At 38.4% G+C, this 27,105-nt stretch overlaps 1 protein-coding gene across 3 annotated transcripts in view; it reads right to left on the bottom strand.

Moving 5' to 3' along the window:
- Nucleotides 1-8,416: 8,416 nt before the first annotated feature.
- Nucleotides 8,417-27,105, bottom strand: part of C1GALT1 (core 1 synthase, glycoprotein-N-acetylgalactosamine 3-beta-galactosyltransferase 1) — a 53,336-nt gene continuing 34,647 nt past the window's right edge. For all 3 annotated transcript variants that reach the window (XM_069587498.1, XM_069587500.1, XM_069587497.1), the window contains 3 exons: nt 23,972-24,208; nt 19,937-20,604; nt 8,417-13,407 (listed from right to left, as the gene is read on the bottom strand). In XM_069587498.1, coding sequence (XP_069443599.1) covers nt 13,189-13,407; nt 19,937-20,604; nt 23,972-24,208 — 1,124 coding nt within the window. In that variant the 3' untranslated portion in view covers nt 8,417-13,188. The remainder of the gene's footprint in view (nt 13,408-19,936; nt 20,605-23,971; nt 24,209-27,105) is intronic.

Raw genomic sequence — 27,105 nt, 5'->3', positions numbered from 1 at the left:
GAACTCCGGGAGATGGTGATGGACAGGGACGCCTGGCGTTCTGTGATTCATGGGGTCACAAAGAGTCGGACACGACTGAGCAACTGAACTGAACTAAACTGAACTGAAGGATGTAAGTACAACATGATAAAGATACCATTGCTATATGTTATAACTGAAAGTTAAAGTCCTGAGAGTTTTCACACAAGAAAAACATTTGTTTTTCTATTGCTTTAATATTGAGTCTATGTGAGATGATGGATGTTCACTAAATTTATTTTGGTCATCATTTCATGATGTATATAAGTCAAATTATTATACTGTATACCTTAAAACTTATACAGGGCTATATTTAAATTACATTTTAATAAAATTGGAAGAAAATCAAACAGTAAATAGATAAACAAGCCCTGTGACTAAAACTAAGTAAAAAAAAAAAAAATTAAAGCGTCAGAGGGCTGGACTGCACCGACTCAGGACTGTGCCACAGGAATTTCAGAAGCTCATGAGGTGATTCTGGTGTGCGCCGGGATTGAGAGCTCACTGGACTCATCTCTTAGTTTCTGTGAGCACCAGTCAGCAGTCTATGACGGTATTAGGATGCTAACAGCATTTGCCACATAGGATAGGTGTTTGGAGTGCAGGCACATGAAGCTCCAGCTCCAGTCAGCACATAATGACGCATAATATGCTTTGGATCTCAGGCTACCCTCCCCTTCTGACAGACTGGTTTTAGAGGCAGTTGCTAATTTTCTCCAAAGAAACAAGGGCTTTACAAAATAGTGAGGAGTGAACTTGTTGATTTTGGCTACTGTACTAGCTCTCTGTTGCTGTAGTAACAAATTACCACACATTTATCAGCTTAAAACAGCACCGATCTGTAATCTCACAATTCTGTAGGTCAGAAGTCCAGACAGGCTCCATGCTCGGGGTCTCCTCTCCGGCAGCTTGGGTAAAAAATACATTTCAGGCTCACTGAGGATGATAGCACAACTCAGGCCCTCGCAGCTGGGGACTGAAACCCCATTTTCTCGCTGAATGTCAGCTGGGGTTCGCTCTGCTGCTAGAGGATGTGCACATTTATTTTTATGTGGTCCCCCTTAGCTTCAAAGCAACAACAGGGTGTCAAGTTCGTCCATGCTTCAGATCTGACGTCCTTTTCTACTCTGGATGGAGAAAGCTCTCCATTCCTAAAGGCTCTTGTGATTACACTGGGTTCATCTGGATAATGCCAGATAATCTCGTTTTAAGAAAGTAAACTATGATTTGGGCTTCCCAGGTGGCTCAGTGATAAAGAATCTGCCTGCCAATGAAGGCGATGTGGGTTGGATCCCTGGGTTGGGAAGATCCCCTAGAGGAGGGCATGGCAACCCATTCCAGTATTCTTGCCTGGAGAATCCCATGGACAGAGGAACCTGGCGGGCTACAGGCCATGGGGTCACAGGATCAGATACGACTGAGAGACAGCACAGCACGGCAAACTATACTTTAGCACAACAGAATCACGGAAGTGGCATCTCCTCAGATTCACAGGTTCTGGGGGTTAGGCTGGGACATTTTTGGAGAGGGGAGGCTATTTTACAAATTCCATCTACCGTAACTGCCCATCTACTTCACAGCTGAGCACTCCTTTACCCCAAAGGCCCTCATTCATTCTTCAACCGTGTTATCAGCAGGTATTCAGCAATCCCCAGGTAAGTGCTAGTACCTTTCATGTCTTTTACTACAGCTCCAATAGGTACAATTTAGCTCACGTATTAGGTAAAAACCAGGGCAGGAATGATGTCAGCTTCACATGTATGCCCTTTCATGGACACAGAGGAACAACAAGCTGACCTCACCTCAAGGTGTCAGAGGTATCAGGTAACCAAGCCTGGAAATTCCAATCAGACACAACGTGATAAACAAAACAGTTCACCCTAAGAGCAAAGTGAATGACACTGACGGGGTGAGCAACACCACGGTTTAAGAGGTAGTTATGAATGGAGACAATTTCAGAACTGAGTGGCCCCAGGCAATCTCCGTGACCATCCTAGCCACTCTGCACAGGCAGCTCCCAACTTTCCTGCCTGCTCAATTCACTTTTCCCAGAAGCCCAGATTGGTTAGAACAGTGTTCTTTTGAGCCAAGCATATCTGGGAGATGTTCAGAGCAATCTAAGGAGTTCCCGGGCAAGTACTGTTTTAGCTTCACTCTCAGTCTTTAAACTGGCAAATGTTTTAAAGCATTGAAAAATCAAAGCACAAACGGTGAGAGAGTGGGAAGGTCTGGATACTCTCAAAGAGCCAAAAGAAAACAAAACGATAAAGGACTGAAGACAGAAGCCACAGGTGAGCTTTAATGGCCAGATTTTTACTGAGATTCTGTAGTGGACACCACCACAGTGGATTCTGTAGCGAGGTGGGGTCCAGTCTCCCCTGCATGTCTGAGGCACTTGTTATTCCCCAGCTGCTGGGAGTGTGGGCAGCTGATGGTTCTCAATCAAGTTCCAAGAATTACCCTCAACTGAAGAGAGCTACCTTGTCCAAAACCATGCCATTTCTTTGGGCAGTCCTTATCCACTGACCAGCTAAATAGAGGTTTCCTGGCTCTCTGAAAGTGCAGCGTTGCTATGAAAGCTTTCATAAGCTGAAATGGCATAAAGCAAACAAGCAATTACCTTAGGACACATCTTGCACAAAACAGATGCACAGAATAAACTGAGATGGAGCACAGATGCTCCCAGACACAGTTCAAAACGCGGGTGGTGTGATGCTGAGATGCTGAGTGTAGTCCTTGGAGAAGGGCTTGATGGTGCCGCTTGCTCCCCTCTCAGGAGGGTGTGCTCTGTCTCTGTAATGGCTCCATCACAGCAAAATCAATGCTGTGGAATGGTATTTTCACTTTTCTTACCTTCTCCATAAAAGTGAAAATCTTCTTTGGATTTCTTTGTTAATAAGTGAAAGTGAAAGTCGTTCAGTCGTGTCCGACTCTTTGCGGCCCCATGGGCTATACAGTCCGTGGGATTCTCCAGGCCAGAATACTGGAGTGGGGAGCATTTCTCTTCTCCAGGGGATCTTCCCAACCCAGGTCTCCCACATTGCAGGCGGATTCTTTACCAGCTGAGCCACAAGGGGAGCCCAAGAATACTGGAGTGGATAGCCTATCCCTTCTCCAGCAGATCTTACCAACCCAGGAATTGAACCGGGGTCTCCTGCATTGCAGTTGGATTCTTCATCAACTGAGCTATCAGGGAAACAGGTACTAATATAGGTGTTTTGTAAAAGCAAAGTGGAGGAGAGCAACTTTTAAAGTGGGGGATATCTGTATTGGTGCCTAAGGGCCAGGCAGCCTTGCCCCAATTATACAGAATAGAAAGACTGAAGGGCCCACCCTCCTCCAGGGGATCTTCCTGGAGAGTTTCCCTGTTCCCTCTCCCTGGGTGTGACTCTCAAGGCCACTTAGCATCTGCCTTTCTGCATGCTCTGCTCAGGTCAGCAGCAGATCCTCACAGGTCCCATTAGTCCTGACAATAGATTGTTCACCAGAGGTCGCCAAAGTGTGTGCGTATGTGTACAGGCATGCAAGTGTGTGTTGTGCTTAATTCAAGAAAGAATGGGCAAACGATCTGGCAGTTTAACATACGACTGGAAAATAAATTTGTATTTTAAAATTGCACTATGAGCTTTGATTTTGCTTTTTTAAAGCCTCAATTTCACCTACCAAAAACGGTACCGAAAGCTAACAATGAAAAGGTGAAAAATCCAGAGGCGCAGAAACTGTGAATATATTTTGACTCTGTATGTTCAAGTCACACGCCTGATGTGATTTCAGCTTGATCGCACAGTTCATTGGAATTATTCACCAACACTCCCATTCACCATCCTGGTCTTGATATTAGAGTGGGGAGCAAATTGAGAATTGAGAGCAAAAAATAAAATTACTAGTTGGAATTGTTTGAGCATTAAATGATGTCCAGGAGACAATCTGACACGAAGAACTGCAAGAATAAAAAAGAGTACTGGGGGAAAATTGAATTACGTATTTAGCTGAAAATTAGAAAGACACTGAAGATTGAGAAAGCAAGAATTACATCTCATTTATCTTTTTATCTCCCACAGAGGTTTTCAGAGTAGGTCATCCATCATTATTTGCTCAACTAAAGGATCTAAGATTGTGACTTCATTACACCTTATAACTGTCACACACCTGTCTGCTGTGGTTATAATCCAAGGGGTTTGGGCTGGGTAACACTCCTCTAGCACTGAAGCAAGCCATCCTATGATGCCAGTTTTTCTTATAGCTTAGTGTGCCTTGACTCTAGAAGCCGGATTGTTTCTTGTCAAGTTGTCATTCTTTCTCATGTGGAAGAGAATACTGACTGACGGGCTTAGAATTAGGGTATTAGGAGATTTGAAGTCTCTATTACCACACCCCAGCTGCCTGGGTGTGATTTTGACTTATATTAATCTAACAAAATAAATCAAATGTTTGCTGACCTTCTGTACACAAAAGAGCTTGGGCTGAACCTTGGGAAGAATTACCTGTGGAGAGATGAAAGAAGAGGTAACCATGACAGCTCCTGATTTTAACATGATCTGCCATGGGGTGAGGTTAATTTTTAATTCTTAGGTGTGAGAAGTACAGTCACTTTTAGAGAGGAAATCACTAACATCTTTCCACCCTATCACATAAGGTGGAGTCTGGAGAAAACAGTGTCAAAGTAGACCAATCTACTTTAATTAAAATAAAAAACAACTCACTGATGATAATAATCGTGCTTTTGGGTAAAATTATTATATTTTCACACCTTCTATTTCCCTTGCTTCACTTATTTGAATTTCAGTAATGGCAAGAAGTTTGGGTAATTCTACATCAAAAGTTCTAGATGCAAACAGTTAAAAGAAAACCCTTGAAAAGATACTCTGATACGTGAGTTTCAAATAATCTATGTGGCGATCTAGAGTTATTAGAGAGCAAATATATTTACATTATTATGAGAGAATCAATTAGCCCTAAATGAGGTCATTTGTGATCTTAAAATTTGTGAGCACCAAGTAATTTTTCATTTCATCCCACTTTTAAGTCAGTAAAGGAAACTGGGTCTTGGTGTTTTTTGAAACTTCAGACTCAGATTAAATTTCACCACTCAGTTCTGCTTCACTTGTCGAGTCACCTGACTTCTGAACAGCTTTCCATCTGGTAAATCTGAGACCTTAGCAGCCTAAGAGTGTAAGGACAATAAAACATGAAAAGAAAGTCTAACTTAGTAAAATTATGAGACTGTCAGATGGATAATAACACCAAATGTCATTATTACTTAGATTGCAGAAATAGCAGGGCACATGTCTAATTTAGGATCACTAAGGAAACACAGGTGATTCACTCATTATTTCCCAATTCTTTTGTTCTGCTTCTACTTCTAAAATTTTGACACTTTAAAGAAGATGAAGATTTGAAAGCGGCTAATTTTTAAAGAGGAAAATGATATAAATGAAGTTATCACGCAACCTCTGTTAAGCTTCAAGGTTGATGACTCTTATAGTGAAGTGAGCATATAGCTGAAATTGGATCCTAAGACCAGTTTAAAACCCTTACTGTGCTGAGACAGAACAGGTACAGGACTGAGCCTGGTGTGCCTTCACCTGGCTTTGGCTGTTGCTGCTCCACATGGGATTTATTTAAGAAGGAACAATACAGACTTCACAAAATACACTGAAGTCAGATTACTGGCTATTTCCACATGGGAATCACAAATCCAGACACACTCCTCTGGGTAAAGATGGGATTTCCTCTGAAGACTTGGGCTTCCCTTGTGGCTTAGCTGGTCAAGAATCCACTTGCAAATGTGGGAGACCTCGGTTCGATCCCTGGGTTGGGAAGATCCCTGGAGGAGGGAAAAGCTACCCACTCCAGTATTCTGGCCTGGAGAATTCCATGGGGTCACAAAGAGTTGAACACGACTGAGCGACTTTCACTTTCACAGATTACTGGGTATTTCCACATGGGGACCACAAATCCAGACCACACTCCTCTGGGTAAAGATGAGATTTCCTCTGAAGATAGTGAATGTTTTCCCTATCAGTTTCCCAGGGGAGGAGTCAGTTCTCCAGCAGGAAGTGAAGTGTGAGAGCTGTAACCTGGGGTGAAGGAAGAGCTTCTTTATTTTACACAGGGTAGATGTCAATTTGGTGGACACTATAAAAACGTAGTGGTATCTGAAATGCTTCTAGTGGGGGTGGTTCAGCTACTGCTGGTGCTTTGGAAATAAGGCAAGGGAAACAGTCTGGTGAGCGGCAGGAGGATCCCAATCCTTCTAGGCAGCTCTCATAGGTTATTCTCTGCACTTTCTCTTCTGTTATTCTGGAACATCCAGGAGCATCTGTCCTCTGCTCTGCGCTAGGGAGAGGACAAGTTCCTCCCTCAGGACCAAACACGGTGGTAGGTGGAAGTCACAGCACAAGATGACAGCACACAGAGCAGCTGGCAACAGCCAGCCAGAGGCGAAGCCTCCGCCTCATTGTTTCAAATAAAACAGAAAAACACCTGTGATTCTGTTCTGGAGAGAAGCCTCTGCCACGGTGAAAGTCAAAGTCGCTCAGTCGTGTCCGACTCTGTGTGACCCCATGGACTATACAGTCACCTCTAGGCCAGAACACTGAACGGGTAGCCTTTCCCTTCTCCAGGGGATCTTCCCAACCCAGGTCTCCCACACTGCAGGCGGATTCTTTCCCACTTGAGCCACAAGGGAAACCTACGGGTGCCACAGGGGTGCCACGAAGAGCACCACTCAAAGCCTCGCACACCACTCTTGCCAGACAAGCTGATACCAATTTGGGGTTAAAAACAGTACGGCAGATTCTCACTGGTTTTCAAATACTGCAAAAAAAAAAAAAAAAAAAATCACCCGTATTTTTAGAGGGGTAGGTTCTAGAAGGAAACGTTTCCATACAAAAGAGAAAATTCTAGGATTCTAATGACGTGTATTCTCTGAGTCCTTTCTATTAGTTCTAGGAAATTATTTCTTCCTTCTCCTTTCTGTTGATTCTAGGGAAGTTTCTTCAGCTGGTGGGAGGGAACTGAAATTCACCAAAAAACACGTGATTAAAAAAAATTCTTTAAAACACATCTGCTGATAGGAAATGGGGGCAAAAAAAAAAAAAAAAGCCTAAAGAAACAAAAGCACTGCTGCCAATGGGAGGAAGAGAAAAAAAGCAAAGACAAGGGATGAGAGAAGCAAAGAATAGGGGAAGGTTCAAAGAGCCAGAAATTCAAAGGCAGGAAGTGAGGCAAAATTCAACCAGGTGAGGAGGTTGTAAAAATTAATTTTTATGAACAACAAATCATTTCTATGCCTAACTACTCTAAGCATATACCTTCATCTCGTCAAATAAAATTACAACATAAATCTTACCAGTATGAAAAAATAAAAAATAATACTTTCAAGAAAAAATTCAACTATTAAAATAATCATACCTTTCTAGTCTTCTCTCTCACACACATGTCCACTGAACAGTACAGTTATAAGGATGATATCCTTATGTAAAACTGAAGGAAAAAACTGAATCATTAGTTCTCTTTCAAACTCCTGCCTAGACTTTAGCATTGCTCTACAATCTGACAGCAACAATGAAAAGTGAAATTCAACCCTGAATGTTATCAGGAGTACGATTCCAGTGCTACAGGAATAGGAGGAAGAAAGACAAGGTGGCGAGCCTTCACATATGCCCAAAGCATGCTTGAGCAGAGGTGGGAAACAACAGTCTTACCATTTTTTTCATAGTAGGAGCAAAGAACTTCATAGATATAAGTACCTTTGAAGTATATAAAATGTCTGTCATTCAAGTCAGCTCAAAGACTACCTCAAAGATTACCTCCTGACCCCCCACCCAGAAAATTCTTCTACCACATCACACTTTTATTTTCCTACCACCACTCTGAAACATGGTGTTCTTTCATCTACTACCTTGTTTATTGCCTAGCTGTAGAATTAGGGTCCTATGGGAACAGAAATCTTATATACACAGTTCACCTCTGTATTTCTAGTAGATCCTGGGCACAATTATTAAATAATTAGCTGAATAAATAAATTTATAAAGTGTACGTGACAGATAAAAGTATACCAAGAAATAGGAAAGCAATCTTTTCTTTTCATATGTTCTTTCTATAACATATATGTATATCTATAAACATACATACACAGATACACACTTACCTGGACAAAAGCATAGGTGTTTCTGTTTTTTTTTTAATGTAGATTATTCAAAATCAGAGGTGGAATATTTTGTTGCTTTAAAGAAAAATAACATGTTGCAGTAAAAATTATTTAAGCCTATTTAAATTGAATAACTTTGATGGGAAAACTGCTTAATATTTTTGGTAAAATAACCCCAAAACTACCCATTAAAGACAATGTTTCTCCCACAACTTTTACATCAGTTAAAAATAATCAGATAAAGCAGCTTTAAAATGGTAATTTATTTTATGCAGTTGTTTAAATCCATTGTTTAAAAATGTTCAAAAGGCACTTTAAAAAACATTTAAAAATACATTTTTTCTGACTTATTGGTGATCACTTAAAATAAGCAAGTCACCAGACATTTTAAAATCATTCATGATACTATTACGTTACATAATTTTTAAATTCCAAAACACAAACATTCTCTGGGCAATATAACACACTGCTTAGCAGTAAGATTAGTTCCCCTCTAATAATATACTTTATATGGATCGCTGCAGGGCCCTGTAAAGTTTTTTAAACTTTGCTGATATAAACTAAAATCTAGAGAGGTAAAGGAGTTGAAACAGAGCCCTATTCAACTGTGAAACTAGTTTTAGAGTTGGTTTCTCTAAAGAGAATTTATAAAGTTTCTCATTCTAATCTGAACTAAAATTTCTATTTCAACTCCAGTATATAAACATAAGCCATTTTTTTAATTAATAGAGGTTATATTTAGTCCAACATAAACCACAGGTTGCCCCCCAGATTTCTTAAGTACGCTTCTGTGAAGCCTACTATAAATAAGCAGTGAAATGAGGCAAATGAGGGTGTTTTTTTTGAGAAAAAGGGAAGTTGGGGAGTGGAAGAATGCAAATAATTTTAAATAATTCTACTTCATTTAATTGAATATCTAAAATTAGTTTAAAATTGTAGACTTTTAAGTAGGTCAAGTATCCTGAGAGCCAGCAGGCATTATTCTTAGACAAATTTTTACTTCTAATCTCATAGGGAAACAATATCAATAGGTATAAAATTATGTAAGTGATATATACAAACTCTAATCACTAAGAATAGCTGAATTAATTTTGTGAGGGCAGCATTAGCAGTAGTTAGAAAGTGGAAGTTAGTTATCAGGGAAATAAAGATGGGCAATAAATACAAAGAAGTAGAAATTGTCAATATTCTAAAGAAGTAAAATATTCTAAAGAAATAAAAATTTAAATGAATAAAAGGGTAGACTTCATCTAATCTATCAAATGAGGGATTTTTCAAGCCTCAATCTGGTAATAATACAGTATAACAGGCTCAAGGAAGTGAAAAATTAATACTCAAACAATTATCAAAATAACCAATTAGCAAATTTAATGCTCAAATTCAATTACCATACTTTTAAATATATTAAAACCTGGTTAGTCATTTATTTCCAAATCTTCTTACATGTAACAGAAACTCCTCTGAAGTTCAAGGTATTTGAAAACAACTGAACTCTGGGGAAAAAATCTGCTTTGTATCATCTACAGACTTCCCACTTAAAATACAAGTATACTGTTATTGGAGAACAAAAGACAGCAAAGCCTGTTTTAAGACCATACTAAAGTCACTTACCCAGATGACAAAAATCTTCATTTAAAAGACAGTAAGTCATTATCCTCATCAAATCTGGTTTTATGTGCTCTATTAATTACTTGGAGAGATTTTTGCTTTACTACGTCCTATAGGACAGTCAACTGATCCTCGAAAGTGATGAATTTTGATAGAATTAGCAGAAAAACATTCTGCATACTATATATATAATAGTACTTTACTATCTCTATTGAAAATTTTTTACCACCAATTGTAGACATTTTTTATGATATTTATTTAGGTATGCTTTTAATGAATTATTGTGTACTTAACTAGTAATTACTGAACATTTTCTGCCCTAATATGAAACTACTAAACTTCATATTTTACTGTGGGCCCTGATATTAGTCACTCTGAAGAACCTAAAGGATTTTGTCAAATGAATGATTCACTGACCTTTTATATCATTTTTAGTCTCTTACCAAATATATTTATATTATCTTTAGTCTTTTACTAATATAGTGTGATTCTATATGAGACCCATAGTATAGAACTATGCTGTATCTAAATTTTGAAGGGTAACCACACTTATGGGGAAGTAATCCTCAGTGTGTTATAAGGATGATTTGCATATGATCACCAGGTTTAGGGGGTAATTGGAGGGCTTATTTAAACATAATTATTTGCTTCCACCACTAGAGTTTCAGAATTCAGCAGGTCTGGGGTGAGGTCCAGACTGACAAGTTCCCGGGTGATGCTGCCACTGCGGGTTGGAACCACACTTTGAGAACCGGTGCCCAAGGGAATCTGGGAAGAATGCATACTTCTGGGTCCCAAGAAAGAATCAAAATTTCTGGAATTGGGGTCTTGAAACCTCCATTTTAACAAGTTCCCAGGCAAGAGTATATGAACCACAATATAAGAATCATTATGACAATTTGGCTGGTTAATTTGACAACTACTGGCCAATGTATCAGATGTCATATGTCATTAAATAAAAATGGAAATAATGTTGCATGATTGACCTCAAGGCTAACATGGTGCAAAGAACACAGGCTCTGAGTATAAACCTTAGCTCTGTTACTCACTAACTTTCTGACAGTGGAAAAATGACTGTAGTTCTCTGAGCCTCAGTTTTCTCATCTATAATATGGGAGTAACCCCCAATTTGTGAGGATTAACACAGAGTATCTAAGCACATTACCTGGTGTATAGTAGGCATCAAATAAAAACTAGCTATTACTTATTATAAGAAATGTATGAAATATTTCCTTTAATATCTGATTTCATTAAAGCAGATTTCTCATTCATTTAAAATAAATATACTCCAAGGTAAAGAATAATAAAAAAATGTTACACTTAGCACTCCATACTCTGGGACAAACAGTGTTCTTAAAAGCCATACACATAGTCATTCATTTAATCCTCATAACAATCCTGTGAGGTAGGTAGTATTCCTGTCCCTAGTCTACAGATGAGGAAATTGAGGCACAGAGTTAAGATTAAGCAAATTGCTCAAGGCTACAAAACTAGTGACGGAACAAGACTTTAAACCCAGGTGGTCCAACTCCAGACCTCAGGATTCATCACAATGCTGATTTCATATGAGTCAATTTTAAGGTTTTTGGATGTTTATGGTAAACAATTTAGAATTCTAGTACAGAAAAGTAGCGTGTATGGACTGCAATTAAATTCATATTCATACCAAGGTAAAGAGTTGCTCAAAGAAGAGAATGCCTTGAAAGTTTGGCAGCTGATATCACCAAGAAAATAACAAAAAGTAATTTAATAGGTAAAAACTAGTCTAAGTTTTCACTATGTTGACAGAGTAATGCCATCATTAGCCACTAGGATGCACATTCTCTCAAATATACAACACAAAGAGGTCTTGGTTTTGACATATTTTGGCACAATAAATATAAACTATTTAGCTAAGCAGCAGAATCAATGGCATGACAGCCACATAAAATTAGCATTATGATAAAACATAAGAGAAATGTAAATTATTTGTAACATTTAAGATAATCATATAGGAGGTGTATTCTGTTATGATACACTCAGATGATACTTGGTAAAAACAACTAAAATTTAACATTTTCTTTCCTTCCAGAAATTCTTTAAATAGAGTGTTAGATGAAATAGAGGGTTAAAATTAGAATGAAACACTTATGTGTTTTTGACGACAGTCTTGAACGGGTATTCTGCTTTGTTCCAACTGTCCATTGACAAAAATGATCATCCTCAAAGAAGTCAGCATCAAAATTCAGTGTTATTCATAAATTAAGCATTTGGTCTCTTAATATTTGACACATTTCAGTTTGTTTAAGAATTCTGCATTTTTAAATGTTTTTAATTAACTCTGGTCAAAATCTTACAAATTATTTAGCCAGTGTAACTAACAGCCACCTCAGAACCGAAAAATGAATCTCAAACCTCTGCTTTAAACAAGTTATGCAAGGCACAAACAAGTTCTCATCTCTCAACAGAATGAGAAAGAAAGGAACTATGACTATGTAGTTGGACAGAGTTTTAAATAATCAGTTAAAAATGTTACTGATTCCTGAGAATAGCACTATTATAAGAAATGCATCTCCAAATAGCATTAAATTTACTATTCATTAGTTACCCATAATTAACAATGGGTAAAACAAGGAATAAAATATTTTAAAATGCATGTTTATAGAATGCTATTAATGCTTTCAGTAAACAAATATCAATAGTTGAGAATGGCATTTGAGAATGGTTAAGCACATTTAGAGAAGAGGCAACGGGGACTCCACAAAAGATTAACTATTAATTAGAATGAAGTATATAATACAGTCAAGGCCCATGATAATTTCAAAATGTGGTTTTATTAATGCACTTTAAGGACAAGTGCCATTCTTATTCTACCTTCTTCTGGAAGAAATACTACCAATTATAAATAGTCACAGCAAATTTTCATTAGACATAAACTGTCCGTGTGTGTGTCAGGGGGCAGTTGGTTCATTTATATCAGACTGCAAATATAAACTCATGTTCTGAGTCTACAGACAACACTGAGCAACAATATTTCCTTCTAAATTTTCTTTAAGGCAGATCTGTTTAGCATTGTGTGTGAGTTACTAACATGGTGCAGTGTAGTTTTAGCAAATTTAACTTTTAATTTCCCAGTGAAAGTAATACATATGGTCAGGAATAGGCAACGATATCTCTTTTCTAGTCCCTCTGCCTGGCCACCATTTTAAAAACACAAGTTTTTCTTATACATATATATATATTACTGTATCAAAACACATTTTAACAGACTTCACAGCACACTTAAAGCTTCAGTTTACAGTCGTTCATACGAAAGGTTTCTAACATGGAACGTTCACTTGGAAAGAATTCCTCACTGGGGTTCCAGTGTTCTCTATCAGGAATGGAGAAGTTCTTCTTCAGTGCAATGCTAGGCATTTTACCTCTGTTCATTTATGTTTTTCTTTCAAGGGCTCCTGATTTACTTTTGTATCTTCATTTTTGTATATCTGACTTACTTCCTTTAGTATCTTCTCAGGTAAGGCAGGTTGATATCTGTATAAATAACCATACGGACGAAGATGATAAACGAGGTATTCTAACTCATACATAGCTGTAGGATCAACATAGTGAAAAGAAACTGCAAGATCAGAACAGCAACCAGGACCCTAAAAAAGCAGCAGAAACAGGCATTATTAATAAATGGCATATTATTATGTACAATATTAACATAAGGATAAAAAAGGAAACACTAGTTTTAACAGAATCAAAGCATTAAAGCTGGCAGACTAAAGCAGAACCACATGCTTTATTAGATCCATGAAAGAAACCAAGTGTTTTCAGAGTTCTCAACAATGTAAAATCAAAGATGAAATTGCTGAAGTATATCTAACTGAAATAAAATTCTCTCATACCCTATAGATTAGCACCCCTCCAAAAAAACCAAACCTAGAAAACCGTGAGACTTCTTCAAATGAAAGAGTCAGCTATACAAAGGACAAAGTTCTATTTCTCCAAGTTTTGCTTTCTCTTCATAATTTTCTCATTATAAATTTTTGCTTGGCTCAGCCTCAGAAAGACACCTTTAGAACATTCAGTGACAACAAAGCCTTGCCCATAATGTATCTGCAAGCTAAAACTTCATCGATAGATTAACCCAAACAATCTGGTACTTAAGAGAGGAAGTGCTAAGTCATACCTAGGTTTGAGCCCCTATTTTGCCTACTAGTGTATAGTCTGGGGCAAATTACTTAATCTCTATAAGCTTCAACTTCCCCACGTGCAAAAAAAGATGCTTACTTAAAGGAGACAAAATGGCTGGTACCATGCTTTACCTGTAGTAAATACTCAATAAATGTTAGCTTACACTGACAGAATAATCACATTCCAGTGGCCCTCAGTTAAACTTTTGTTCAGTTATATAATTCTCATAGATTTCTGAGCTGGCATGAGAGCAGTTAAATCAAAGAAGACAGAAACAAAATAGCAACAAAAATACAAAAGCAGGAAAGAATAAAAAAGGAATAAAATAGAATAAAAAAAACTGGTCCCAGAATTAAGTAGTCACTCACAAGGTCATTCTGGGGTCAAAACTGGCATCTGGAGACTGTTTCACTCAAATAACTCCAAGAAAACTTAAGACTATCTACCATCTTTGCAATGACCCACGGAGAAAAAGTCAGACAAGTTCCCAGAGAAGATTCATAGTGATCCACTAAATCAAACATTTAATAATTCATGTTTGGAAGTATGCAGCTTACAATGCAGCAAAAATCATGAAGAAATTGTCCATTGTATTTTCTCTAGCCTTTTTCTAAACTCCTTTGAAACAAACACTGAATAGATGGGTTTCTTGGACGAACATGTAGACACTGAAAAATCTCTTTTCTACTTTTTACATTTTTAGGGAATTTAAAAGTAGAAATAAATATGAAAACTAAACAGATAGGTCAACTTGTGATTATCAAATCAGCTCTATTCAGTAGATATATGTGATCAAAAAATGCCACAGTCATACTTATAAAGTAGAAAGAAAGAGGTGAAATTAATTTGAGTATGTTTTAACTGAATAAATCTTTATTATTTTAATATTTAGATAGGTGATCAATATTTTCTAAATTATTGATGAAATCATTATTTTTATTTGTGCTAAGTCCGTGAAATCAAGTATGACGTCTATTACTGGGCACATCTAAATTTCAGTAGTCATACTTGAAGCACTCAACAGTCATATGTGGTTAGTGGCCGCTATAGTGGCCAGTGCATAGTAAACTAAAGACTAGGACAAAAGCGGTTAATATTAAATTCCTGGATCTTCTCTGGAAGCAATTTTATATCACTCTGAAATATTATTATAATATTTTGCTTAGATTTACTGTAGTAATTATGTTATACTCCATTGTGCTGTTTTTTTACTGGATGGCCAGGATAACTGCTTAATAATAACAGTTTTTTACTTATTATTTATTTAGTTAATATTTATAAGCAATAAAAGGCAATATAATAAAATAGTTATAATCCTTAGAAACAAAGTACCTAGTTCTTTGCATATGATTATGGATACCCCCCAAACTCAACAGAGTGAAAAATCATCAGAAATAAAAAAATCCAGGAACAGAGCCAGATTTTAAAGATGCTTAGGGAAAAAAAAACCTTTCATATATATATGCATATACACACTAGTTTAAAAGTGTTAAGCAAAGAAACCAATTAGAAGAGTAACAAAAATGCTAAAAACCTAAGGAGATATTTAAGAAATAAAGATTTACTTGAAGAAAACTATAAAAATTTACTAAGGGACCTAAAAGGAAATTTAAAAAATAATGGGCAAAGATATCCATTGTTCCTAAAGTAATTAAGTTTATGTACAAGCATAAAATTTGAGAGTTGCCAAAACAATTTAAAAGAAAAAGAGAGGGAGCAATAAAGAAGACAAGACACAGTCTTAGATTAATAATTTGAAGACTTTGTAAAGCTACAAGGTTCAAAGCAATATGGTACTGAGCCAAAACCAAACAGAACAATGGAACAGAACTGAAACCTCAGATATCGACCCCACTGTAAGTAATGCTACAGTGAATGATAATAATGGAGGTATTTTTACATCAGCAGTGAACAAAGGACTATTAATAAATGGCACTGGAATAATTAGTTAACAATTTGGAAAAATCAGGAGTTCTCTGCATCAACCATATACACTATTAAGTTTCAAATGGATTAGAGGTAATATAAACAAAACTGAAGAATTAATATGCTAAAACAACATTGGATCATTTCTGACCTATAAAAAAGGCAATTTCACACATAGAGGAATGTTTTTTTAATATTTGAAAATCCACTATATTTTAAATCTGCTGTATTAAGACTGACTTCAAAATTTTCTTGTGAAAAAAAATCTACTGCTAGGAAACAGACTGGAGTCCTAGGGAAAAGATTTCATTTCTGGGAATAGATTCACTTCCAAGTGAGAAGGTAGTGTGAAAGGGAACAGCATGAAAAGTCCTGAACAACTAATGTAAGAGCATAACTTTTTGATTAACTACAGTATTTCACACCCTAACCTGCTAGATACAATTTTCTTTCTTGGAGCTGTTTTTTTTTTTTTAAAATTAGAGTATAACTGCTTTATAATGTTGAATTATAGACAAATCTTTTCCACACTGTATCTTTAGTGACTACTCATTGGACAAGACTCTGATGCTGGGAGGGGTTGGGGGCAGGAGGAGAAGGGGACAACAGAGGATGAGATGGCTGGATGGCATCACGGACTCAATGGACGTGAGTCTGAGTGAACTCCGGGAGTTGGTGATGGACAGGGAGGCCTGGCGTGCTGCGACTCATGGGGTCGCAAAGAGTCGGACATGACTGAGCGACTGAACTGAACTGAAGGAAAGCAAGCAAGTATGTATGAGATTCAGGACAGCTTTGCAAACAGCAACTCCCTTAGAGAGAAGACAATTTATTAAATGATGAATAGTAACAGAAGTGTGGTTTCACTCTGGGTTTATATAGACCCTCCTGAGAGAGAAGAAGCAAAATCAGGCTGGGTCAATTTTGGAACTTACAAATCTGTTTTACAGTTTTTAAAATAACATAAATTTTGAGAGAATAAACGTAAAATTTCCCATCCATTTAAAAAGCTAGTACAATTTAAATAAGATATGTGCCTGGATGGGAGGAGAGTTTAGGAGAGAATGGATATATGTACATGCATGGGTGAGTCCCTTTGCTGTTCACCTGAAATGATCACAACATTGTTAATCAGCTATATCCCAATGCAAAACAAAAAGTTCAAAAGAAAAAAGAAAGCCATGATACAACTAAAAATAAATAAAATATGTGCTCTGTGAATATTTGTTAATATAAAATATATTATTAGGTATACCTTATTTTCAGGCAGGAACTGTTGGTAGTACTTTTAAGGGCAAAGTGGGATATTTTACTGTTTGAAAATAACAATTATTATGCCCCTTTGCTATTACTGTTATGTGTATCCAACATCAAAAACTCTTAGTGAAATCTTACATGCATTTAGGTGTTTTCATTATTATGCATTTGTAATGTTCTTGACTTTAGTATATTTTTGTACGGTAGGGGAGCAGAATTGAGACGGGAAGAGGTCAAGTAATCCTGGATAGCTTAAGAAAACTTTGCACTGAAAAAGCACCCCAAGTAGTACCTCACTGAAACCAAAACCAAAACAGACGATCAAAAGTCAGACTTGGGAATACATGTGTTTTACAGTTTAGGAAATTCTTGCATCTATAATAGCGGTAAGATGCTAGCATATGGATTCAAAAACTTCATTACATAAAACTGAACTTTAAAATGTTTGTTTATTCAAGTGGAATTTATCCCAACAAAAGAATATTTATTCTAACACACTCTACACTCCTGTGGGGAGCACATATAAGATTAATCAGACAGCAGTGGCCATGATAGAAATAATAAGAGCTTTTAAAATCAGAGAGGGACTGCAAATACTGCCAAGGCTACTCATCAGGATAGTCAAGTTACGTGACTCTCCTGAGTCTGTTTTGTCCTTTGTTAAGTGTAGGTTTACCATTAAGGATTAGCTATCACTTCTGTATAAGTACCAGGGACACACTGGTGGTTGAGAGCTGAAAAAGTAGTAATTTGCTTTAAAATTTCCTTTTAAAGCTGAAAACTTAAAAGCTCAGGTCAGATGTTCCAGGTCAAGGTTCGAAACTTCAGTGCTACTGACATTTGGGGCTGGATAATTCTCTGTTGTGAGGGGCTGTCCTGTGCATTGTGGAATACTCAGCATCTAGTAAGTTTACAATCTTGTGGATTTCTACCCATTAGATGCTAGTAGCAACCACTAAGTAAGCAACCAAACAGGTCTCTGCTGCTCCTGCTTCTGCTAAGTCGCTTCAGTCATGTCTGACTCTGTGCGACCCCATAGACGGAGGCCCACCAGGCTCCCCCGTCCCTGGGATTCTCCAGGCAAGAACACTGGAGTGGGTTGCCATTTCCTTCTCCAGTGCATGAAAGTGAAAAGTGAAAGGGAAGTCGCTTAGTCTAGATTTTCCCAAAAGTCCTCTGGGAGGCAAAAAAGAGCCCTTGGTTGAGAAACACTGTTTTAGATGGTGATTTGAAAACAATGGCTTGTAAAGAAGAGAACAGTACCATAAAGTGTATTATTGGTTACCTCAGGGCCAGAGAAAAGGTAAACAGCACCAGGGACCTGCCTCAAGACATTAATCAATAACAGAACTGAGGCTAAAAGCTAGACTCTGTGATTCCTGGTCTCCAGTCAGTCATTGATGGAATGCTAATATAGTGAAAAACTGGCAACAGCTTACTAAATATATACAGGCAGGAGGATGGGTAGGTTACAGTATATTCATATATTAGATTATTATACAGCTTGCCTGGAGAATCCCAGGGACGGGGGAGCCTGGTGGGTTGCCGTCTATGGGGTCGCACAGAGTCGGACATGACTGAAGCGACTTAGCAGCAGCAGATTATTATACAGCGGTTTAAAATTAATGAAGCAGATACACATATTAATGTTGATAAATTTTAATGTTGCAAAAAAGGCAAATGTGCAAGGATGCCTATGGTACAATTCTACTTATTTAAAAACCTGCAAAACAACATACTATGTATTATTTACAAATACAGAAACATGTAGGAAAAACATAAATACACGCATGGTAATGATAAACACTAAACTTGTTACAGTGGTTAATTCTCAGGAAGGAGCTAAGAGAAATGGACTGAGGCGAGGACACTGGCCTCACCTATCTCTACACCTTTTTGTTTAAAAAGAAAAAAATCTAAAGCAAATGGGGCAAAAGACTAATATTTGGTAAAGCTGGTTGTGTTGTATGTGCGTACCCAGTCATTGGTGGGTACAAAACAGTATATCCTCGAATATTTAGCTGTACATTTGAAATATTTAATAATTTATTTTAGATAAAATTCTCAGGAATGTAAGCTAAGGTATCAAGTAAGGTCCAGGACTGACAGGTACTCCCTGTATAACAGACACTGTCCTGTATCATGATGAACACTGGATCAGACAGGTAGATCAGGTCTGTCTTACAAATGAGGAAACAGGCTCAGGGGTTAGGCAAATTCTGTCCATCCAAGGTCACTCAACTATTAAGTGGGAGAGCAGGATTTGAACCTAGGTCTTTCTGAACCTCAAAATCTTTTCAGGTATTGTTCCTGAAGATGAGAAGGCTCTTTACCTAGATCTTCCCATAGCCTGCTTGCTAACCTCACTCAGGTTTCTGTTCAAAAGGTACCCTTTTAGCGAAGCTTTCTTCATTTGCCCAAACTGAAGTATCCCTTCCAACTCTGGTCACTCTCCATCCTCTTACCTGGCTCCATTGTTCTCCAGGGCACTTGCACTACCTAAAATCATTTTATAACTGGACTTGTCTGCCTGTTTATTGTATGTCTCCTCATCAAGAATGTAAGGTTCATAAGAATTGGAACTTGACAATATTACTGCTATCTTCTTAGTGCTGGGCATGCAGCAATACAAATATTTATTGGAATTATTATTGCTGATACCTTCATTCTCATCTGCTCTGTTATACTGCCATTCGATATAAAAAGACTAAGAGATTCTTGGCTACTGATACTAAAGAACATCACATTATTAGTTTTTTTAAATAAACAAAAGTCAAAGTACCTATACAGTAATAAAATTTCTAAACTTACCTCTACAGGAGGATAATAGTTATAATTCCAGTACCAAAAGGTTCTCGGCAGATAACCCTTGATTAAGTGGTGCTCTGGTACAAAAGGATGAAAAGTTTCTTTTCCGGTGGTATCTCTGGAATCTCCTGCTTCTACATTTATAATTTCCATGCATCTTCCCAGTGCTAAATCTTCGATTGAGGAGCTGTGCGTACATTTGTCTGTTTTAAATGCCTCAACAAATCTCTTCAAAGCTTCTTTACTCAGTACATATCCTGCTCCTCCACTCATGTAGCCCTGCTTTACATAGGGCTTAAATCTTCTCCCAAAGTAAATGGGTTCTTCAGGGTTGTATTTTGAGAGAAGCCATCTCAAGTTATCTAGTATAACGTAAGTATCATCATCTGCTTTCATAAACCAATCAGCATCTTCTAAATAATGATCATGGACATACTGAAAGGCTTTAATTGTTTTCCAGTACAGCTGGTCTCTGCCTTCTCTGGTTTTTAATCCCACAGCAGGGAAGTCCTTGTTTTCTTCTGAACTCATAAACAACACTTTATTACAACGCTGGGCCCAGGTAGCTTTGACATGTTTAGCCTTTTTCTCTAGATTCTGAGGCCCTGTCATTACCCAGCAAAGAATTTTAACCTTCTGATAGAGCTTTTCAGCGATGTCAGTGTTCTCATCTATTAAACAAAAATTGCTTAAAGTTAATTTACATGGTTGTAAATTCAAAATAAATTATACCAAAGAAGACATTTTCTTGAACAATTTCAAAAGACTCCCCTCCCCCTTCTATATACCTCTCTACTGTTAGTGATTCAGCTGAAAAAAAAAAAAAAGAAACACAACACTGACAGGAATGTTTCACTGCTGCGAATAAGCTTCTGAAGGGCAGGCAGCACAGACTCCTGAAGCAGCAGTCCATCCTGCCCACATCTTGTGTTATGCATCTACAGGTACCCTGAGGTGGCTTTAAAAGATTTTCATGACTACCCCAGTTCAAAAAAGATGAGTTAATGCAAAGCTGAGATCATTTCTTATAGTAACATACTTCATTCCAAAGTGCAAATCCACCAGAAACAGGACACAAGAACAAGCAGAGGTAGTATTTCCAAGATTGTCAAGAGCAGTGTTTTTCACAGTATAGGTTTGCAAAGAAACAGGGAGCTCATGCCAAAATATAAAGCAATACATTGGGCTTCCCTGGTGATGCAGAGCACAAGAATCTGCTTGCCAATGCAGGGGACGTGGGTTCAATCCGTGCTCCAGGAAGATGCCACATCCCTCAGGGCAACAAAGCCCACGCGCAGCAATGAAGCACAGCAATGAAGACCCAGCACAGCCAAAAATAAAACAATTAAAAAAATCATAAGGCAACATCTTACTTCTTCCATCAAGGAAGTCTTGCTACAATTTACCAAAAAGTCTATTTAACGAAGCAGTAAGCTTATCTGATTACATTCTGGCACCAGCTTCTAATCAGGATGCAGACAGGTTAACAAACAATTCACAGGCTGTTGGGCCAGGACTATATTTTGAGTAACACTGCTCCAGAGAAAGATTCCAATTATGAGATTCCACATCAGTGCTTGGTGAAGGATCAATTTTTATTTCCAGTAGTTAGAGACCTATACTTTTGCAACATGCCAAAAATGAATAATAAATAAAATTTCAAAAATAAATACAAAAACACAAGCCCTAAGTTTTTATGTTTAGATTTACACAAAAGTACTGTCTAATTACCATAAAAGTTTCTGACTGTTTAATTCTGATGTCAATACTTTTTTAGTTGTAGACCAGCATGACTCTACAAAACTGCACTTTGTGTAGCAATGCTTTTGGCAGCATCCTGAGGAAACGTCCTTGAAGTTAAGGTCAATCAGTTACAAAAGCTCAATCCTGTGAAAAATTAACAACTGGAGGGATACATTTCTAGTTAACCAAGAGCGAGTAAAGGGAAATGCTGGGAAGGGCATGAAAATATTCTAATTGTCCCTCTGAATATCAAGAATTTGCAATCCAAAACCAGACAAAACTGCCCTCTTTTCAGGCAGAGGCATTCATATTCCATACAGTGGAGGGGTTCAATCTCCTAGTTGTACATATATGCCAAATCCTGGGCGGGTAGGACTGTGGTGGGAGCAGAAATCCTTAATATGTTTCACATAGAGTAAGACATCCTTCTCCCTACAGTTGGAATCTGGTAGATAGCATTTCTCATTCTTTCAATTACTCATTCATTCATTACTCTGTGATGGGCATGCCGCTGGTAAAGGAGATAAAAAGATGAATAGAACACATGTTTTGCCACAGGAGAATTCATTCTAGCATGGGAACTTGGCATGCAAACCAATACTTGCTGTATATTAAAAGATGGTGTAACAGAGGTATGGGTAAAGGTTTCAATGAACTGAGGGGTAAGGTAATGGCTGAGAAACACTACAGAACAGTGGACTGGGAAGCTGGCTAGAACAGAGAAGAAGGGGATATAAGGCAGTGATCAGGAAAAATAAGAGACGATGCAGAAATTAGGTCTTTAAATGAAATTCACCAGAAGAAAGGACAAAAGACTCAGTGAAGCTAGGCTGAGCGCAAGTACATGGATACAACTGAAGGTCTGACTTAGGGGGAGCATGCTGCAGACTGAGAGAAGTAGCCTAGAAACGGTGAAGAAGCAGACTGTTCACATTCATGAGAAACAGGACTGCTGGTGAGCAGAGGAGAGCACCTACCATGACCTAGGCAGAAAGCAGTGAGCTATCTAACAACAGGAGGGAGAAAACATTTTAGGACTGCAAAGGAGAAGAAGGAGTATGGTGTACATGTTAAGTCTGTGAGAAACCTTTAGCACACCTACATTTTGTAGACCATCAAGTAGGAAAAGCAGGCCCTAATTTTGTGCCTGCAGTGAGGCTGATCTAGAACAGCCTCCCAGTAGAGAAGCCTGGCTCCCACTGAACAACTAAAGCCTAGAGCAACGGTGCAGAGCCAGTGCAGAGCCAGTGCAGAGTGAGCAAATGGCTCTCTGGTAAGAACACAGCAGCTCAGAGACGAACCACCGTCACAGAAACACTCACACATGACACTCTGTCACAGTATGCGTGTACTTGCTAGTTCATAAAATAACCAGGATGTGTACCTCACCCTCAATCTTAGATTGAGAGGTAGGAAAGAAGCAATTTACTGCCAAAAAGATAAGACAAACACCCCTTAATGTGGGACCCCGTTGCATCCCAGAATTCCAACCTTTTTTCCAAGCTGCTGTATTTTCTGTCAAATAAATCACCATTTGCAGAGATCTCTGAATTGTGAATGTCTTCTCATACTGTCTGGAACTAGGTTAAGGGAAAGACAGCAAGGAACAGATGGAAACTAAAATTATGAGGGCTGATGACATCACACAGGCAAAGAAAGAGCCAAAGAACAGAGGCTGAGAGCAAAGCAGCATTCACGGGGCACGGAGAGGACACAGTTGAGAACACCTGGTCGGAGGCAGAGGACCAGGAGAAAGTGAAGTCAAGTCATATCGATGTAACACATGCCTGGGTTTCTACTTCCCTAACAGTTTTATGCCTCTCAAAAGGAGAAAAGATTAGTTATGTCAGACACTGATAAAAAGTACACTGAAATTTATATATACCTCTTGAGTTTCTCTAGGAAAACAAGACTAAGCAAAAAACAAGACTAAAACAAGGTAACAGCAAAAACCAAAGACATAGATATGAACCATGAAAACAAAATTAAAATTTTCAGAACTAAATCTAACCTGAAAGTTTTGCCTTTTCCTAAGTTATGTTTTCTGAACTATTTATATTTGAAAATAAATTCAAAATTAATATCTTACATCCTAAATAAATCTGGGTTTTAGCAATTTTTTTCTCCTGAGGTAAAACAAAGAATTGTTATTTAATATCTGGAGTTAAGCTCATTTCCATCAAAAGATACAGTGATATAATAAGATTCATATAAGCAACTTTTTCTAATTCTCTCAACAGTTAAACATATTGAAAAATACAGTTTCTATTTACTCCTTAATACAGTAAACCATACCTTTATGTTGGCTGGCATCTGCATCGAAGTTCATCTGTCCTTCTAGATGATTCTGTTCATTGTCATCTGAATGCCTAGCGTGAGGATCATTATGAAGAATACTAGGCTGGATGTCCTTCTGTTCTTCCAACAAAATACTAAGTAGCTGAGAGCATAAAACAAATCCGACTGCTGATCCACAAAGGAAGGTTAAAATATTCAGCCAAGATTTAGAGGCCATTTCCCGAAAATGTATTTCTGTAAGAAAAAAGTTATTACGGTGTTATAAAGTAATACACATACCAAGAGGACTGGTAACTGTTAGCTATGTAACTGACGTTGCTTTAGTTGCTAAGGCGCATCTAACGCTTTGCAGCCCTATGGACTGTGGTGGCGCTGGTGGTCAGGACCCTGCCTGTGATGCAGGAGACAGAAGAGACGCAGCTTTGCTCCCCGCGCCGGGAAGACCGTGAGGAGGGCATGACAACCCACTTCAGTACTCCTGCCTGGAGAATTCCATGGACAGAGAAGGCTGGCGGGCTACAGTCCATGGGGTTGCACGGAGTTGGACACAACTGAAGTGACTTAGCAGCTGAACTGTAACCCACCAGGCTCCTCTCTTCATAGCATTTCCCAGGCAAGGATACTAGAGTGGGTTCCCATTTCCTTCTCTAGGAGATCTTCCTGATCTTGGAATGAAAATTCCTTTATAAGGAGAACATTTCTAAAGTATTTAACTTTCATCCCTCTATCTGCTGCTGAAACACACATTATGGACAGTTCGATAAAATAAATGAGTAGCAACTAGGAGGATCACTGTTGGGGTGGGACACAGGTAAATATGTCTGTATTTGCACACAGAATTACCTATTCTTCTCACCAAGATCCTCCATGGATCCAAGCCAGAGTGCCACATTCTTCTTTTTTCTTTGGTATCAAAGTACTTATATATACTTTTTTTCTCTATGTACTCTAATAAGGGGGTCAGCAATTTTTTTCTATAAAGAATTAGAAATAAAATACTTAAGGATTTGTGGACCACAGATGGTATTTTGTATATTATCTTTCTTCCTTTTTATTAAACAACCTTTAAAAATGTAAGAAACAGTCTTAGCTTGTGAAGGCTAGAGTCAGCACTGTTTCAGGACCTTCAGGCCAAACCTATCTGCCACCTGATTTTGTAAATGAAGTTTAACTGGAACATACCCAGGCCCAATCTGGAGAATGGCTGTTTCTGCTCTACAACAGCAAAGCTGAGTAGCGGCAGCAGCAGCAGTAAATCCCACAAAGCCTCATTTAGGCCTTTAAAGAAAAAGGTTGCCAACCCCTGTGCCCTAATACCCAGGGTTCACTGCAGTGTTGGATGCGGCCACCCTCTGCTCACTGCTTTTCACTGTTATCCCACTGGGCTGCAAGACCCTGAACAGCTTCTGCATAGCACTAGGATTAAGGAGGGTGCCTGGACAGTGGCTGCTGGATAAATGCCTGCTGAACTGCCTGACAACCAAACGGGTCCATTTTAAGGGTTTGCTAATAATTACTACATGTTGAACTTATAGATTCCTATGAGAACAGTCCTAAATCTATAGTTTCCAACTCCCCAAGATAATTTTTTTAAATGTTTGCTAAGCATCGACCACATGCCAGATGCAGTCCACACTTCATTCCACTTGAAAAACTTTTAATTTCACTCTTCATTCTCACTGTGACCACTGGGTGGGCAAGAGAACAGGAACAGAAATCTGGGACTTCCCTGGTGGTCCAGTGGTTAAGACTCTGCCTGCCAATGCAGACGACACAAGTTCCACCCCTGGTCTGGGAAGATTCCACGTGCCTCAAGGCACTAAGCCCACGGGCCACAGCTACTGAAGCCTGCATGCCACAGCCACTGAGTGAGCCTATGTGCTGCAATTACCGAAGCAGGCACACCCCAGAGTCTGTGCTCTGCAACAAGAGAAGCCACCACAATGAGAAGTCCATGCACTGCAACCAGAAAGGAGACCCCACTCAACACAACTAGAGAAAGCCCTCACGCAGCAACAAAGGCCCAGAGCAGCCATAAAATGAAAAAATCACTTAAAAAGGGAAAACAGAAAAATTTTAAAACCTAACTTGCACAGGCTGACACAATCGATGAAAGCTATGACTTGAATCCAAGTCTGTCTGCTTAAAAAGTCAGCGCTCTTCCCACTGCGTTTCTCAGATTCTTTACCCTCTCACCACCAACAGCACAGGACAATGGACGTGTGTAGTGAAGGCAGGGGTCTGGGAAATAGGACCATCAAGATAAAAATTGTTCTGAAACATTCTGTAAAACAAACCAATGATCACCACTGGAACAACAAACAACTTGATGTGGTTATATTTCCTGAACAGCTAGGTTTTTTAAAACTAAACCTAAGTACAACCAGCAAAACTGAACAAAATGTAAAAAGATGTAAGTCTGGTGACAGTGCTAAGATATCAAGGCCGTGAGAACTGCAGGGGGCTGGGGGAGGCGAGATCTGGAAATAGCAAGAAGCCAAGAAAGGAGGGCTGGACATCTGGCATGGCTTCATTCCTCAAGACAACCACTGACTCGGATAGAGAAAAGAAGAGCTGAGGCAAAGAAGGTAAGGAAGAAACGGAGGCCAACATCTGCCTAAGAGAAGAGGTTCTGGAAAACACTCAGGCTTTTATTTGGACCCTGAAAAGCCACAATCTAGGAACAAGGACGGAGCAGGTATTAGGCCAACCTTCACCAGGACTGAAGCCCAAGCTGGAATCATCTTAACCACTGATGGATTAGGGTGATCTGGCCCTAGCCTAACTGCAAACCGTAAAGTCTTCTGGAGAAGTAAAAAATTATGGAGAACTTCAAATTATCATTATCATTTTTTATAGCGATAATGTTCAACCCAATAAAAAAAATCAGATATCAAAATTAAAAGCTTGAATGAAGACAGAAAATAGTAGGAAATAGAAACAGACCCTCAGGAGACTTAGGTAAGAGATTTTCCTACTAATAACTTTTAGTTAGTCAATAAGTTAAATGACAAGACAAAGATATAAGGTATAGAAAAAACACAGATAAAGAGAAAAATTAATAAACCGAAAACCAGGTCAGAAGAAATTACACAGACTAAAGTACAAAGAGACAAAGATGGTAAGTAAAG

This window comes from Ovis canadensis, chromosome 4 (assembly GCF_042477335.2).
Source record: "Ovis canadensis isolate MfBH-ARS-UI-01 breed Bighorn chromosome 4, ARS-UI_OviCan_v2, whole genome shotgun sequence".
In the NCBI taxonomy this organism is placed as follows: domain Eukaryota; kingdom Metazoa; phylum Chordata; class Mammalia; order Artiodactyla; family Bovidae; genus Ovis; species Ovis canadensis.
Note: the sequence above shows the minus strand (reverse complement) of the source record. Positions and strands in the feature narration are given on the sequence as shown.